Source organism: Gastrolobium bilobum, unplaced genomic scaffold (assembly GCF_033153095.1).
Source record: "Gastrolobium bilobum isolate Gb01-03AN ecotype WA unplaced genomic scaffold, APGP_CSIRO_Gbil_v1 utg53652, whole genome shotgun sequence".
NCBI classification, from domain to species: domain Eukaryota; kingdom Viridiplantae; phylum Streptophyta; class Magnoliopsida; order Fabales; family Fabaceae; genus Gastrolobium; species Gastrolobium bilobum.
Window position 1 is genome coordinate 137,034 of NW_026895564.1, and position 17,675 is coordinate 154,708.

The window sequence follows — 17,675 nt, forward strand, 5'->3', positions numbered from 1 at the left end:
AATGATAAATTCGAATCTGTTACTTTATTGTATGAATTCTAAACTTTATAGGGAATTTTTCCTTTTAAATAATAATATTTCAGTTTAAAAACTCTAATTTTTTTACATTAAGTAATTAAATAAATTTTAAATTTTATTAAACTTTTGAAACTTATATATATGAATAATTTATAAAATGAATTTATTCTTAACTTCTCACATATAATTATTTACTTTAAACACTTTAAAATTATTGAATTTTATCTTCCCAAAATAACTAAAAGTAAAATATGTTTCTAATGTTATATTAAATAATTTTATATTATATACAAACAAAAAATAAGTGAAATTTATTTTCTCTTTTCTCTTTTATTTTCTTAATTAGTATCGTTCACTTTTTTATATATTACATGATATAATTTTATGCCAGGCCATATTCCATATTCCCCTAAAAAATTTAGTGAATAGTTTGTGCAAATAACTTTGTTTAAGGCAACATTGTTCATGATTCATCATCACCCACTCTGCAACAAGGCAACAACCAACCCCCCCTCTCTCTCTCTCTCTCTCTCTCTCTCTCTCCAATCATTTGAGGGTTGGGAATGTCGCAGAGTAATGTGGTGGATTTCGACCTGCCAGACGAGATTCTTTCGGTGATACCAACCGACCCGTACCAGCAGCTGGATCTGGCTCGGAAGATAACATCGATGGCCATCGCCGCCAGGGTCTCATCCCTCGAGTCCGACGCCGGCCGCCTCCGCCAGAAGCTTCTCGAAAAGGACCGTCTCATCTCCGACCTCGAAGACCGTGTCTCTTCCCTCACCCGTGCTTGCCACCAAGCTGAGTCCACCTTGAACTCCGCCCTCAATGAAAATGTACCTTTCTCTTTTTCTTTTCTTTACACTTCTGTTACTACGAATTTGGGTTTTTTTTTTTTTTTTTTTTTATTTTGAAAATTATAAATACATATATCTGAACCAGAGTCTTTGTTGTTGTCGCCATGTGAATATGAACTAGGAATTCATAGCTTCAATTTATCTCTTTCTTAAATGTAAGGTAAGGATGGGTATTACCCTTTTATATCAACATCATGTTGCTCTTTTTATAAATGCATAGATGTGTTATGGTGTTGAATAATGAACGGCGCAAGGCGATGAATAGAGGAAATGAATGAAGTTGGTGAGTTAAACAGTTGTTATTTATCATTGCTGGTTAGATATGGTTGTTGGTTGTTGCATGTTTCTTTCAACAGAAAGGAAAGATTGGCTTTTCATAATAATTAGTGGCAAGACATTTATAAGAAACCGAACAAACAAGGTGGGTAGAAAGAGAGGATGAATGAGCAGCTTGGCATAATTTGCTTGTTTGAGTGGAAAATTTGAAATTTAAAATCTTTGTTCAAGTCAACGCTATTTAATGGAGAGTTTAGAGTTGATGTTAGATGAATTTTATATTCTACCATTTTGTTTTAGGTAAAGCTTTCGAAGGAGAGGGACCAATTAGCAGCAACAGTGAGAAAGCTAAGTCGAGACTTTGCAAAGGTGAATGTTTGTATGATTTTTGTATCCTGTCTTGCTTTATTTTTTATTCTGTCTTGCTTTATTTTTTATTCTGTCTTTACTCTCTATGATTTTTCAACTGCTGCATACTTTGTGCTAGAACTGCGCCCAGTTTCCCATCCTTTCGCGTGCTTTACATTTTTGAAAGCTGGTAAATATGTTGTCTGACATGTTTCAACTGCTGCATACTTTATGCTTTTATCTGCATCAACAGTTTATTTCAATTGTATCATTACTTGGTGTATGCCTCAAAATAAGATATTGCTAATTTTGGATCAATTGGAGTTTGTTTTGATTTGCATTCAAGTGTTTCTATAGATTGAAAGAACTCATAATGGAATCCACCTACTTCTAGGCCATGATTTTGTTAAGAATTGTATGGGGGAGCCCAAAACCTTTTGCAAAGGATACCTCCATGAATGGGCCAAGCGACAAACCACAAAGTGGGCTGACACCACATCTTAACCTAAAACCTTAAGGCTCTAGGTCTATGGGTCTTTTGCACTTATATGGTTCTCGCTTGGTTGAAGTCTAACCGATGTGGGTCTTCTTTACAACTCATACTTGATTATTTTCAACATCTTCCCCTTAAGTGTGAGGCCCAACATCATGCTCCCCCTTAAAGGAAACTTCTACGGAAGTCTCTTCTCTTCAAGTATTGGAGTCACACTAGCTTTCTGCGGAGGCCTTGAAACATCACCATTTCCAAATACTTGGCCGAGCCAAACCATTGACTTTGATACTACTGTTAAGAATGGTACGGGGAGTGCAAGAACCTTTGCAAAGGATTCTTCCACTATTGGACTCAAATGATAAACCACAATAAGTGGTTTGACAACCTTAAGACTCTAGGTCTATGGGTCTTTTGCACTTATACGGTCCTCGCTTGGTTGAAGTCTAACTGATGTGGGTCTTCTTTACAACTCATACTTGATTATTTTCAACAGATTTTAGGTTAAGGATTCATATCCTTGACCAATTCATATTATAATAGTAGAGCCTCAAAAATATGTTGGTTGCCAAAGTAAAACCTACACATGATGCAATTTTATGATTCTCGTTGTCATTTGTAATTGTACAAACTAATGCTATAACCTATAACCTATAACCATGAAAAGCTACAAAACCAATGAAAATAATTACATTTGGTGAAGAGTTCCAATCATGGCTATAAGCAGCAGCCTCCTTATGTCGATTACATTTTGTCCTGATCTCATCATGGCTTGTAAAACTAGTTGTCCTAGAAATGTCTTTGTTTGCAAGATTTTTAGGGGGTGTTTGGTAGGAGGTGAAATTTTTTTTTCCAAGAAAATGGGGTGGGAAAATTATTTGCCTATGTTTGGTAGAAGGTGAAGTTAAAGTAAGGCTGAGAAATTTTTTTTCCCATCATTTGCTTTTCCATATAAAATTGTCATGAAAGATTACCATTGATGGGGTGAAATTTTTTTTCTCTCATGTGGTGGAAAAATTAACACACAACATTAGTAGAATTAATCCAACATTTTCAGAAAAATTTTGGCCTACCAAACACCTTTTAGTAACTTACCCGGGAAATTTTTTCCCCATCATATTCCCGGTAATTTTTTTTTTCTCCTCTCCCAAACACCTCCTTAAGGAATTATGCCTGCAAGTCAATAGCAATTCCATTGATTTTCCATGGAGTGAGTGATACAGATCATCTTATAAAAAGAATAAAAATAGGTGGTTTGGGCCATTGCTGAGTCAGCAAAAATTTCCTAAATTGACCCTTAACAAAATGAGGTGCTGGCAGGAGTTAGTTAAAAGGGAGGATGGGTGCTGAAGGGACGCAAGGAATTGCATACTTGGAATTGGGATCCTTGGGAGAGTGTGCAGCCTCTCAAATTGCTTCATTGTTATTCATCTATTCTTGTCATTCTGGTTTCTGTAATTTCCCTTATTATCAGTAGTAAAATTTCCTTTAGTTGTAATTTTTGTTTTGCCAATACATATATCAGATCTGGGTTTTCCATATCAAAAAACTTGTGTTCCGTTATTCTTTTACTGATTCTGGAGTTTGGTTCTTATCAGTGAGGTATAATGCTATTCATTTAGTTAAAGAAAGTATATGATGCTGATCTCAATAAATTCGTGTTGTATTAAACAAAACCCAACTGCAGATGATAGCTGATGTATTGCAAGCTCTAGAACCTTCATCATTCTCCTTTGCAAAATGTCAGCTAGCAAGACATTTATAGACAAGAACTCAATATTAGGTTAGTCCCTATAGCAAAATGTGCTGTTAGCTGATAAATTGAGAGATTAAGGATCAAGGATGGAAGTGAAAATGAAGATGACTTTTAATCTTTTATTTAAGTCATCAGCAACTGAGAAGTTGAATTTAAAGCATTCTATTAAAAGTGAAGATGAATGCTACCCCTGTATCTTATTCAGTTTTTAAATAGGTGATAGTTATTATTTTAAAGCATTGCTTATTATCTGCTTAAGTTATTGCTAAGCAATAGATGGAAACAGCAATTTTCTCTTGAACACTCGGGTATGAAATAGTTGCAAGTGACATGGTGGATAGAAAGTTGAATATGATTCCTATTGGTAAAATACTATTTTATTGCATGCATATTTCTTCTTGTATATATACAGATAACACTGTCTTGATTGTGAAATGCTATATTTTTCTTTATACCCCATTTTTCTGTAGACCTGACAGGTTCTTTTTTTATTTTTTTTATTTGATAGTTGGAGATGTTTAAAAAACAACTGATGCAGTCGCTAACTGATGATACTCCATCCGTAAGACATCAATATATTATTTCAGCCATGCTTATCGTAATTACGATTGATTTTGGTGATGAAAATGACCAATATTATTCTCCTAAACAAGATTTTTTCCCTTCCTTTCTTTTTCATTGCTCTTGGCACAGCAAGCTGAAACCATAGATATTGGAACCTGTGACCAATCAGTTCCAAAGGCATATCCTGATAAGGGTAATTCCCACTTCATTGATTATTTGATTATCATTTTCACCCAAAGCCTTTCTAGCGAATTGTATTTCATATAATATTGCTTGCAGATGATGATGGAAGCGGCTATACGACACATCATTCATACAGTGGCCCTGCAGACGGGGGTAAAACAATTGATGAAGGTAGATGAATTTTCCAGATTATAAATCATGTTGTGACTAGTGTTCATTTTTCAGAATTCAACTATATTGCTGGATATAAGTTGTTATTCATGGCAACCATCCATCACCCAATAGGGTGTGAATTGGATGTTTACAAGTTTTATGATTACTTTGACAAATCATGCATTTAAATGTAGTTAGGAAATAGATGCAGCGGAATAACTTAAATAAAAATACAAATATTTTAGATTAGTCAAATTCAACTTGGAAGTATATAGGATTTAAGAAAACACAAGTGAAACACCAATTTCAATAATAAAAAAAACACACAAAAGATGTGCAGTAGATAGATGTAGTGCAACAAATAGTATAATTAAGGAGTGTAAGGAAGAGAGAATCAAACTTGAGAATTTATCCTAGTTTTATCAGTAACCACTTTTAACTTAAATTCATTCCTTAAGCTCAGCACTTGAGATTTGTTCACTATCTTGAAAGTTCAACTAGGTGCTTGAAAAGTCTTTACAAGATTACAACATTCTTCACTGATGCAAACCCAAAATTATAACATTGATTTTATTGCATCAATGGAGGCATATCCTCTTACAAAAAACCAATTGATAGAATAAGACACTAAAAAGACCTTTCCCAAGCTAACCCTTAAAACCAACACATGTAGGTTCCAAGAGATCCCCAATTCCCCAATATTCACTTAATACATGCATATCTCACTCCCCACTCCCCCCCCCCCCCTCTCCTTTTATCCTATCCCCTAAGAATATTTTAGAACTAACTCTTCCTTTTTCCTTTCTATGACAACCCCTATACTTTTATTACATTTATCCCTTATGCTTCAGGCCCATCAATACTCCCCCTCCAAAACTCACCTTGTCCTCAAGGTGAGGAAAGAAGATAGGAGATGTCAGAGAAATTCCACCCGGGTCCCATTGTTTGAAGCATATTAACCAAGTTATGCTTTTAATAAGGAAAGCACATCGAGCCAGCCCTATTAACATTACACGAGAGTAATATCCAAATGTTGTAAAATCCCTTCTTGACACCATCTGGAAGACATCAAAGAATTGCCCAAGTCTGTATGCCACTCGACTAAAAAACCACTTGCTGAGATGAACCCATGCTGCTGTCACATTTTCGTTCAAGCACAATGGGTTCCTTGGAAGATGCTCTCAGAGGAGGAAGTTGTTTTGCCTCCTTTGTTGCATGACAAAAAAAGGACTTTTTCACTTTGGTTTGGGCCTGATGAGATCTGGTGTTGCAGCCTACTACCTAGGCCTCCATCAAGTTGTATAGCTATGTGGCACCTCTCTTTATTACCTTAGTTTGGGCTAGGCCCATTAGGGGAAAGTTTTGACCCATGACGCAAAATTCCAATTTCTGCCCCTCCTTCTTTCCCCAATTCTCAAGGCCACTCATTCCTTCCATCATCATGTACAGGGCATATCCATAGCTAGTCACTTATGAGCGACCCATTGTCATCCCCATGTGGAGGCTGAGCGCACCTCTCCATTTCTTTTTTCACGAACTTCTTCTGCAACATATATTCTGCTTTGATCTTCCCTACTCTATTCTCAGCCTCTAGGACCTCTTTGATCGAGTGATGCTTCTGCTTCAATTCTGCCTCAGTGTCTGATTCTCCTATGAAAGTCGTTTTGACCCATTAGACAACTTGTGAGACTGACCCACTCTTGTTTCTTCCATTATCTGGTCCAAAACATTGAGATGCAAATGCTCCTTCGTCTCTGTAATTTTCGTTCTGGAATCACACCCAATGATAGAAAAAACTTTGAAAATATTTTCTGACCCATCAAACAAAACGTCATACCCATCTGTGTCTTCTTCTTGTTCTTGTTTCCTTCTCCGGTCTCTTCAACCTCTACGTCTTCAATTCCTTAATATTTTTCGGTGTTTGCATTGGTTTTATTCAAATATGATTTTAATCTCATATTTTCCTCTGCCTCTTCTTGATTCTTCTTTGACTGGTTATTGGCATCAAGATTGTGCTTCTTCTTGATTTCAAACTCGGTCTCTCCATCTTCTCTATTGCCTCATCTAAAACCTTCATAATTTTTTTTAAAATTTCTTTGAATTATGACATGCTGGTTACTCCCATAATTTCCACTCTCTCAAGGATTTGGACCTGGAGCACCCCTAGATCGGAAGTTCTCTAATACCAAAATGATTCAACCCAAATTTACAACACTGATTTTATTGAAATAAAAAACAATCAATCCTAATTAATCTTAATTATTCCTAATAAATAAAAACAATTGCTGCTCTTTGGTAGGAATATACACCATACATACACTTCCATCATCTATTTTTTCTTTGATAAAGTGGCGATCAACCTCCACATGTTTTGTTCTGTCATGGTGAACTGGATTTTGAGCAATACTGACAGCAGCCTTATTATCACAATACACTCTGACAGGTGGGGAAAAAGAGATCTTCAATTCCTCAAGGAGTCTTCTTAACCAAATTCCTTCACAAATACCATGGGCTAGAGCCCGAAATTCTGCTTCTGCACTGCTCCGGGCAACAACTGTTTGTTTCTTACTTCTCCAGGTCACAAGATTTCCCCAAATATAGGTGCAATATCCTGAAGTGGATCTTCGGTCCAATGCAGAGCCAGCCCAATCTGCATCTGTATATTTCAATCATCCTCTTGTGTCCCCTTTTAAAGAACAATCCTCGACCAGGGGTGTTTTTGAGGTACTTCAGAATTCTATAAACTGCACTCAGGTGTTTTTCCTTAGGAGAATGCATGAATTGACTAACCATGCTAACTGCAAATGCAATATCAGGCCGAGTGTGAGATAAGTAGATCAACTTCCCCACCAATCTCTGATACTGCTCTTTGTCAACTTCTTTCCCATCTTCGATTCCCAATTTAATATTGGGTTCAACTGGAGTCTCTGCTGGCTTGCACCCAAGCATTCCTGTTTCTTGTAACAGGTCTAGAATATATTTCTTCTGAGTTAAAGAAATTCCTGCCTTACTTCGAGCAACTTCCATGCCTAGGAAATATTTGAGAGATCCAAGATCCTTCAGTTCAAACTGATTAGCTAAACATTTCTTCAAAGAGCTTATCTCCTCACAATCATTACCTGTGACAATTATGTCATCAACATAAACAATGAGAATAGCAATTTTACCACCATTAGAGTGTTTTAAAAATAAAGTGTGATCAGTCTGAGCTTGGAGGAATCCTCTTCCCTTAACAGCTTGAGTAAACTTCTCAAACCACTCTCTAGGAGATTGTTTAAGACCATAGAGAGACTTTTTCAACTTGCATACTGAATCGTCTCCTTTTTCAAAACCAGGTGGTGGATCCATATAAACTTCTTCATGTAGATCACCATTCAAGAAAGCATTCTTTACATCTAATTGTTGCAAGGGCCAACCAAGATTTGCAGCAAGTGATAAAAGAACTCGGATAGTATTAAGCTTGGCAACAGGGGCAAATGTCTCTTGATAGTCTATCCCATGAGTTTGAGTGAATCCCTTAGCAACCAGTCTGGCCTTATACTTGTTGATGCTGTTATCTGCATTAAACTTTATTGTGAACACCCACTTGCAACCTACTGTTTTCTTTCCTCTGGGTAATGCTACAGACTCCCAAGTTCCATTTTTGTTGAGTGCATCCATTTCTTCAAAGACTGCATTCCTCCATTTTGGATCATCAAGTGCTTCTTGGATATTTTTTGGTATTTTTGTACTGTCTAACATAGTGTTGAAAGCACGAAAACCTGGGGACAACTTTTCATATGTGATATGATGAGAAATAGGATGAGCAGTACAAGATCTAGTACCTTTTCGGAGAGCAATAGGCACATCTAGGTTGGCTGTATCAGTGTTGCTGGAACTAAGACTCGAGTCAGAATCCTGGCAGTCTAGAGGCTCCTGAGGTGATTCTCGCCTGCTGTAAAACTTTCCCCATTTCCCGGGAGGATCTCCATTATCTGACACATTAACTCCCCCTGTCTTTTGCATAATGACTCCCCCTGTCTCCAACGGCAAAGGCAAAACAACAGAATCATTTGGTTTCCAAGACTTATCTTCATCAACCCCAATAGACTCCCCCTGAAGAGAAGTCGAAGGAAAAAAAGATTGTCTCTCATCAAATGTGACATCCATAGAAACAAAGACCTTACGAAGTGAAGATGAGTAACACTTGTAGCCCTTTTGGTTAGGAGGATATCCTATGAAGACACATTTAATGGACTTAGGATCGAGCTTGGACCTTTGATGGGGAGGAACATGTACAAAAGCCACACAGCCAAACAACTTGGGAGGAAGGGAAGAATGAGCCCGGAAAGAAGGAAAGGTGTGGGTAAGACAAGATAAAGGAGATTGAAAATTTAGGACACGAGAAGGCATCCGATTGATGAGGTATGCTGCAGTCAAGACAGCTTCCCCCCACAAATATTTAGGGACATGCATGGTAAACATAAGAGCTCGAGCAACTTCAAGGAGATGTCTATTTTTTCTTTCAGCCACCCCATTTTGTTGAGGGGTGTTAGGACAAGAACTTTGATGAAGAATACCATGCTGGCTGAGATAGTTTCCAAGAACAGAATTAAAATATTCAGTACCATTGTCAGTTCGAAGAATTTGGATAGAGGTCTGGAACTGAGTTTGAACCATGCATGAAAGTTTTTAAAAATGGATGCAGCGTCAGACTTATCCTTTAGAAGGTATACCCAACATACCCTAGAGTGATCATCTATGAAAGTTATAAACCAACGAGCACCAGAGATATTTTTTTCACGGGCTGGACCCCATATATCACTATGAATCAAGGTAAATGGAGAAGAATCATGATGGACTCTAGGAGGATAAGAAACACGAGAATGTTTTGCAAGCTGACAAATATCACAAGAAAAAGAACTGGGATTTTTATTGATAAATAAGCTTGGGAACAACTTCTGAAGATAAATGAAATTTGGGTGTCCTAACCGACGATGCCACAACAAAACATCATTACAATCATCAGACAAACATACCGAGTGGTTCACAAAATTTTTTCCTTCACAAGAATCTTTTTCTAAATAATAAAGTCCTTCTTCCTCTCTAGCACTGCCAATCATCAGCCCCGAGTCCTGTTCCTGGAAAACACAAGCATTGACAGAAAACTTGGCAACACAATGTAACTCAGACGTAAGTTTGCTGATAGAGATAAGGTTACAAGTAAGAGAGGGAACATGAAGGACTGAGTTCAAAGTAATGTGTTCAGAAAGTTTAATGGATCCTTTTCCAGCAATAGTAGAGAAGCTGCCATCTGCTGTTCTTATTCGTGATTGTTGATAGTAAGGGGTATAAGAACAAAATAAGGTTGCATTACCTGTCATATGATCTGAAGCCCCTGAATCAAGAATCCATCGACTACTATTATCAACATGGAACGCTATACCTTGTTGAGCAACATTGCTGGATAGAAATTTACTTTCAATCAACGTGGCTGCGTGTGGTAACGCGTAGGGCGGACGCTCCGTCCTTTCTCTAGCGCGTGGGGGCGCGTGGCTCAGCAGAATCCGATGGTCCTTCTTGAAACTTGTAGATCGGCTCCTTCTGTTTTGAATGGTGCGGATCTTGGTCGGAAATGTCGTCGGAAAAATTTTCCGACGGCTGCTGACGGTGGCTGACAGCGGTGGAAAGCTGGGATTTTGCCTTTTACAGTGATTGGTAGCCTTACTTTGCTTTTGGGACTTTGTAGGAAGGGAAAATAACCTTAATAATGGTTGGAGGTTGAGTTTTCTGGCGTTGTGCCGCTGGTTTGACGGTGGTTGTGGTGGCTGAGTTTTCTCAGAACCAACCTGCTCTGATACCATATTGAGAAAGGTTTTCAGTATATCGATATTGAATAATTACATGAGGAATGAGGAGTATTTATACAAGAAAAAATAGTTAAGCATGACTCAGCTATGACTCACCAAACCTAATCACAATCATAAGAATGACTCAGCTATGACTCACTAAACCTAATCACAATTAATTCTAATTAATTACAATTAATCCTAACTAATAGGAAATAAAAAACAATCAATCCTAATTATTCTTAATTATTCCTAATAAATAAAAACGGAAAAATATTTGAATTTGAATTCTGATTTTCTACAGATTTTATTGCATCAACGGAGGCATAGCCTGTTACAAAAACCAATTGACAAAATAAGACACTAAAAAGACCCTTCCCAAGCTCACCTTTAAAACCAACACGCCGAGATCCCAGTTCCTCAATATTTACTCAATACATGCATATCTCACTCCCCACATTCCCTCTTCTTTTATCCCATCTCCTAAGAATATTCTAGAACTAATTAATTCTTTTCCTTTTCTCTTTCTATAACAACCCCCTATATTGTTATTACATTTATCCCTTATGCTTCAGGCCCATCACTCACACTATTGGGATACTTCATCGTTAGTGTTCGAGCCTCACAAGTAAAGGGAAACCTCACCCATCTCACAAATTTAGTGCGATGCCTCACCTTCTTATCATTTAATATCTCTACAAAAAATGGATACCTTACCCTTTGCATACAAACCTTGAGAGATACCTCAACCTCAACCTCTCTATAGGGATACCTCAGCCTCTTACAAGATTTACAAGACAAAAGAAAAGATTATCTCTCTTGAAGAATGGATATACAACTTGAAGAGCAAAGATATAAGGATTTTGCAATGAAGAATCAAAATATGGTTTTAATGATTCAATAATTAGATTAAAAACATGGTTTTCATGATTCAATAATTAGATTAAGTGTTTTAGAGTATTAAAGGCTTCAATTTCATTTATATAGAGTCCAAATTATAAAAGAGCAAAGTTATAATCAATCAAAATACGATCTTTTCTATGTATTGCCAGTATTGGTAATTGCTTATAGACATTCTTTGTCCATGGTGATTGATTATAACGCTTTGCTAATTGATTACAAGCATTTTTGAGCTTTCAAGTACATGGTAATCATCACACCAAATCTGATCTTGAAAATTGATTTCAAATGGTCATAACTTCTCTATTTCTCAACTGTTTTAAGCAAATGACGATTCAGAGAAAAAATCTTCGAGTATATCTTTATATGAAAGAAGTTTTGACCAAAGGTCAGTTTTTCAGAACTCAAAAAATGGTTGTTTTCATAGTTTTAAACTATCACCATAACTAGAGTCTCAAAAGATGTTTTGTTGGACATTTTAACATGTTAAAAACACTTGTAAAGATTGAAAAACTTATTTGAGTTCTCTTGTAAAACTATTATCCTTGCAAAGAAGAAAGGGCAAAACCCGGTGCACAAAGCTTCCCAACTTTGTGAGGATAAGGGTGAGGGAACTTTGTGAGGATAAGGGTGAGGGTCAATTGTATACAGTTTTACTCTTGCATTTTTAAAAGAGGTTGTTTCCGGACTCGAACCCATGATCTTTTAGTCACAAAGGAGCAACCTTACAACTGGTGTAAGGCTCGCCTTCCAACAATAGCAAATAAAAGAAAATGTACTAAATCTAGTCCTTTGGCTTCTTGATGCAATCCAAACTTCCGAAAAATTATTCTCTTCAACTATATCAAATGCTTAGACCTTTTGTTCATTCTTCTTATTGAATTGAGCATAATTTGGGTCTTTCATTTTCTTGATCCTATGCTCATTCTTGAAAACCATAACTAGCCTAAATTCATTATTCAGCTTTTCAAAATCATGATTCCTGAATATGTAGCTCTAGTTAGTCCATGCATATAATTAGTCCAAAAATATAGCTCTAGTTACATTTTCTTCGAAATATAACTTACTTGAAAACCATAATTAGTCCAAATTCATAATTCAACATCTCAAAATGCATGATTCTTAAATATGTAGCTCTAGTTAGTCCATGCATATAAGATTCTAATAGATACATCCAATTAAGACATCTATCAATTACTACTAGATATATTCCATAAAGGATGCATTATATACTGCCACATTAAACACTAGAATGTGCATCATGCTTATATACTCACTCACATAGAAACATATCCAATATTTAAACCATTAAACACATATACAGAATAATTGGATATATTCTATAAAGAATACTACACATATCTTATTGCATGATACTAAGTGAAATATAACAAGATAGAGTGTATAACCGTGCATGATACATCAAGCACATATATGTAGCAACTTTATCTTTTTTTTTGTCTTGTGTTTATCATCATCAGAACTTAACTCATGAAACAGTTGCGGAAAACTTATCTCCTTGTGAGTCCTATCCTGCATAAGTTATTAGGTAATGAAGCAAACTTTAATACATAATATTTAGCATTTTGGAAATGAATTCTGTTCCATCTCCTTTTGAGCATTATCTATCATCCTTTGATCATTCTTTGTTGGCATGCTTATCTAAAGTTCTTGTATAGTGAAAACTGAAAATTATTATACTTAATCAAACGGAATATGGGGAAACAGGGTTTTGTACAGGAAAGTAAAGAGTTTGGATTTTTCTATCTGGAAATAATTAAGTTTGATTGGAAAAATGTTTAAAAAGAGGATTCATAAAAGTATAGCCAGAACTATATATGAATAAGGAAAAATGGGGTTGCAGATGTTTAAAATTTGATTTCACATTCATATTCATTCCCTTTTGTTCTTTTTCTTTTCCTGTCCTATAGCTTCCAGGTATTCAGGGCAAAGGTTTTCTTTGACTCCGTATATCACTCCACGTCTTACACCTACTGGAACTCCAAAGGTGATCTCAACAACTGGGTCTCCAAGAGGATATTCTGCAGCTGGATCCCCCAAGAAAACATCTGGTGCCGTGTCTCCCACAAAACTTCCATATGAAGGTCGGCCATCCCTTTCTTCATGGTATTCATCAAGTCAGCAGTCATCCGCAGCAAACTCTCCACCTCGGGGACAATCACTTCCAGGTTTATAAGTTTCGTTGTTTATCCACTATAACATCTTTTCTTCTCTCTATCTCACTAAGATTGGTCCTTGAAGTTTGTCAAGCTTCTTTGCTCAGTCCTTGTGCTGCAATTTTTGGTTCGAATGTTATCCATTCCACATAATGCTGCTGGTCTAGGGTATTGTTCTATATGAAGCGTAAAGCATACAGGGCCCTGGCACCTCTTCAATGTGTTTCATTATTAGATTATCTTTTTTCGGTTGTTTATCCCTCGTAACAAATAAATTTTGTTTAGGTCGAACCCCTAAGATTGATGGCAAGGAGTTTTTTCGTCAAGCCAGGTGACCTTCTTGCTCCCTGTGGTTGTAAAGTGACTTTTTACTTAAAATTTTATTTAAGAAGCTGACTGAATGGATCAAATGTGTCACTTTTTCAGGAGTCGCCTTTCATATGAGCAGTTCAGTGCATTTCTTGCTAACATAAAGGAATTAAATGCTCAAAAGCAAACACGAGAGGTAAATAAATATTGAAGGAAAAAATGTGTGTCATTTTAAAGGATGTAAAATTATGTCATTTTAAGTGAGAGAAAGAGATAGATCATGGGGGAGGAGTGGACAAAAAAAATAAAGGTATGGGTCCTACCTCTTTGTGAGAGTGAAATGACACAAGTTGTGTCATTTAAAAGGACAAACACTTTTTCCAATGTTGAATAATTAAAGCATTGGATTTGGAATTGAAATGCTTTCTTTGTTTTCTAGTAGTTAATCATTGTTTAACTTGTTCCATGATCTTTTAGGAAACTTTAAGAAAAGCAGACGAGATATTTGGGTCAGATAACAAAGATCTTTACCTATCTTTTCAAGGATTGCTTAACCGGAATGTACGCTAGTACTGAAAGCAGGATTGCCCAGAACTGTTTGAGTTGGTATGCAACCTTCTTCCCCATTTCTCTCTTCGTTGCCCTGTCTTTGCACATTTTTTGTCTTTTAAATTGTGGATGGAGTTGCACCTGTTGGCATATACTATTATTGAGCTAGTATTTATTGCCTTAAAAAATCTGACATTGTATTGTTAGCTATTCTGCTATTTGCAACCTTTCATCGTGAGGGTTTGATGCAAATGTCCCACTCAATCACTTCAACCACAAAGGCTGGCGTTTTCTATTTTAGGCTTTATATATTATGAGTACCAATTGAGTGCAGTGCAGGTACATATATTTAGGGCCTGTTTGGTGGATAGAATAAAGAGGATATGATAGGATATATTATCATATGTTGCTCTTATCTATTGTTTGGTGAACCAACAGGATATAATAACCTTATCCTATTGGCTCATTTTGTCATGTCTGCAATAAGATAAGCTGTAAGGGGGGACTCGGGTTAGGAAAGGACATGACAGGATAGCAAATAGCAAATGTGACATTCCTCTTATTCTAAATATAGCCCTATGCTCTTCTTTTACTAACATTATTGGGCACGTGAGGGTCAGCCTTTGTCACCAACCAGTCGCCACCGCTGATCAGCCCCCACTATTGCCCTCACTCATTATCATCTCCATCGCTACCACTGCCACCACCAACCAACCACCACCCCAAACCACCAAGCACCAACTGTCATCGCCACCATTACCACCATCCGTCGCTATTAATTAGCCACCATAATTGCCACCACCGTCACAACACCACTTTCACCAACCACCCTCACCTGTCACCATTGTACCAACAATTACCACTGGCCACCGGCACCAACCATCACCGCCATCAATCAATCACCACAATTGTTACTGATTACTACTAGCGCTATCACCACACCCATTGCCACTTGTCCCCGCAACTAATACCACCACCAATTCAATCGGTCACCCACCGCACAAGCTGCCTCCACCACCACCACCCACCATTGTCACTAGTCACCGGCTACCAATATTGACAATCAATTTAAAATTGAATTTTTAAAAATTTATCTGGTGAGGATATAATTTTTAATGAGGGAGGTTATACTTACTATCATTTTTTCTTACCATCTTTTACTACCAACTTTGTTATTGTTGTATCAAAATCAATTGCTCTTGATGTTATTTTGTAATCGTTGATTTGATTTTGATCCAACGATTCAAAGTTGGTAGTGAGGTGGGAAGAAAAAATAGTAGTACGTATAACCTATCCTATTTTTAATATTTTAAAAAAAAATTGAAAGTCAATTATGTATTTTAATATATTTTATTTGAAAATTAAAAATTATGACTTCTAATTTCTTTTAATAATTTAAAATAAGAAATAATATGTAAATAAGTTAAAAAAAAAAGTAGTTTAAAAATCAATTTTAAAATGTCATGAAAGAGATATTTCTGTCTATTTATATCATATCATGACATTATATGGTTCGCCTCAAACACTTGATAGGATAACATTATCCTATCATACTGCTTATCTAGTGCATATCAAACACATAATAGGATATCAGCTTATCAAGCTCATATTCTATGTTACTCTTATAGCCCTTAGTGTAGGGGGAAGTGAGCTCCGTTGACTCTTAGGCCATGGTGGTAGAGGCCCTATTTTGATCAATAAATGTGCATCATGATGATGTGGTATTATTTTAGTATGGGATATGAGAAACCATGGCTTTAATAGTTGCCTTTAGCATATTTGTATGATAAACTTCGCTACTCAATATAGATTACAGCGACAGAGAATTTCATGTATGCAACATTTAAAAAAAAAAAATTTCAAAGTTTTTTAATAAAGAGAAACACATAAGTTAAGACAAACACACTAAATCACCCAATCAAAATGGAAAGTCAAACATTTCCACTGATAATCTTGCATGAATCATTTTGTTCACAATAATTTTCCCAGTCTCAGTTAATGGTCAATACTTATATAACAACTCTGCCATCTAGTTAATCTATTAAGATTGATCCATTGCAGTGATTAATTGTTTAATTGACTATTTTCAGGTTACTGACCCAACTCAGCTTTGTTGGACTGATATTGAATCAAAATCCAATTAAGCACTCATTGGGCCATTGAATTCGAGATGAATATATACTTCATCTAGTCTTTTTTTTCCCTTTGGAATTCCCTGTTGCATGCTGTGTATATAGAAGCTCATGATTTTCTGAATGGCGTGCGCAACTAATTAAAATAGTGATTGAATTTTTCCAGATTTTCGTTTCTTGAACTCGTATGTAATGGGAATTTCCTTTAGTTGTATCTGGCTACTCTTTCAGTCTAATGTGATGTGCAAATGCAGATTAAGAAACCAATGTGGAACGTGTAGTGTGAAAAATGAGCCGTGTCCAATTTAAAACAAAATTATACACACTTAAAATTAAAGGTCTTTGCTTTGCTTGCTTACCACCAAATATGTGGATTAATGGGTATGTGATTGTTCTAATTTAATTAGTAGTATTGAAATATGGTGCACTGACATCGATACGGGATACATACGATATTTTGATACATTAATTTTAAAATGTTAGATTTAGATACATTAGGATATGTTTTGATATTAAATAATATTTTTAATTTATGTAATGTATATTATATTTAATATCTAATAATTTAACAAAAAAAAAGTTAAATTTATAATACCCATTAATTTTGTAAAGAAATATAAGATATTCCAAATATTTATATTAAATTCAATAAAATGGTAATCATAATTCAACGTATTAGTAAGACACTTGGTTAAGTCTTGAAAAATAAAAAAAGGAACTGATTCAACCTCAGCTTTGGTATTCTTCATCACCATAGTAGTAGAAGAGCCAAAAAAGGGAATTGATTCTAAAAAGGAAACATTGGTCGAGATAAAGTATTGACGTAAAGTTGGAGAGTAGCAATGATGACCCTTTTGAGATCGAGGATAACTTAGAAAAACATATTATGAGACTTAGAAGCTAGTTTATCCAAGCCTGGACCGAGATGATGAACAAAACACATAGAACCAAACACATGTGGGGTCAAAGGATATAAACTTGATTTGATTTCTGATTCTGGTTGTTGGAAGATTGATCTGATTTCTACTTGGCTTCCTTCAGATGTGGTGTTGCATATCCTTAGTGTGATACTACCTTCGGATTTGGAGCCCCCTGATAAAAAACAGTGGACTCTGGAAAATGGTGATCTGGTCTC

At 36.1% G+C, this 17,675-nt stretch overlaps 1 protein-coding gene across 2 annotated transcripts; it reads left to right on the plus strand.

Annotated features, from left to right (window-relative positions):
- The first annotated feature begins 502 nt into the window (after positions 1 to 502).
- LOC133316752 (uncharacterized protein At4g15545) lies at positions 503 to 16,776 on the plus strand. Of its 2 annotated transcripts, XM_061518535.1 has the most exons (11): positions 503 to 854; positions 1,452 to 1,520; positions 4,254 to 4,307; positions 4,439 to 4,502; positions 4,589 to 4,663; positions 13,114 to 13,117; positions 13,312 to 13,562; positions 13,836 to 13,881; positions 13,977 to 14,055; positions 14,337 to 14,465; positions 16,499 to 16,776. In XM_061518535.1, the coding sequence occupies exons 1-10, from the start codon at positions 582 to 584 to the stop codon at positions 14,427 to 14,429; spliced, it is 1,008 nt and encodes a 335-aa protein (XP_061374519.1). In that variant the 5' UTR covers positions 503 to 581; the 3' UTR covers positions 14,430 to 14,465; positions 16,499 to 16,776. The 2 variants fall into 2 exon arrangements, with proteins under 2 accessions (XP_061374519.1, XP_061374514.1); XM_061518530.1 differs by lacking the exon at positions 13,114 to 13,117 and having other exon boundaries at positions 13,305 to 13,562.
- Positions 16,777 to 17,675: the final 899 nt, after the last annotated feature.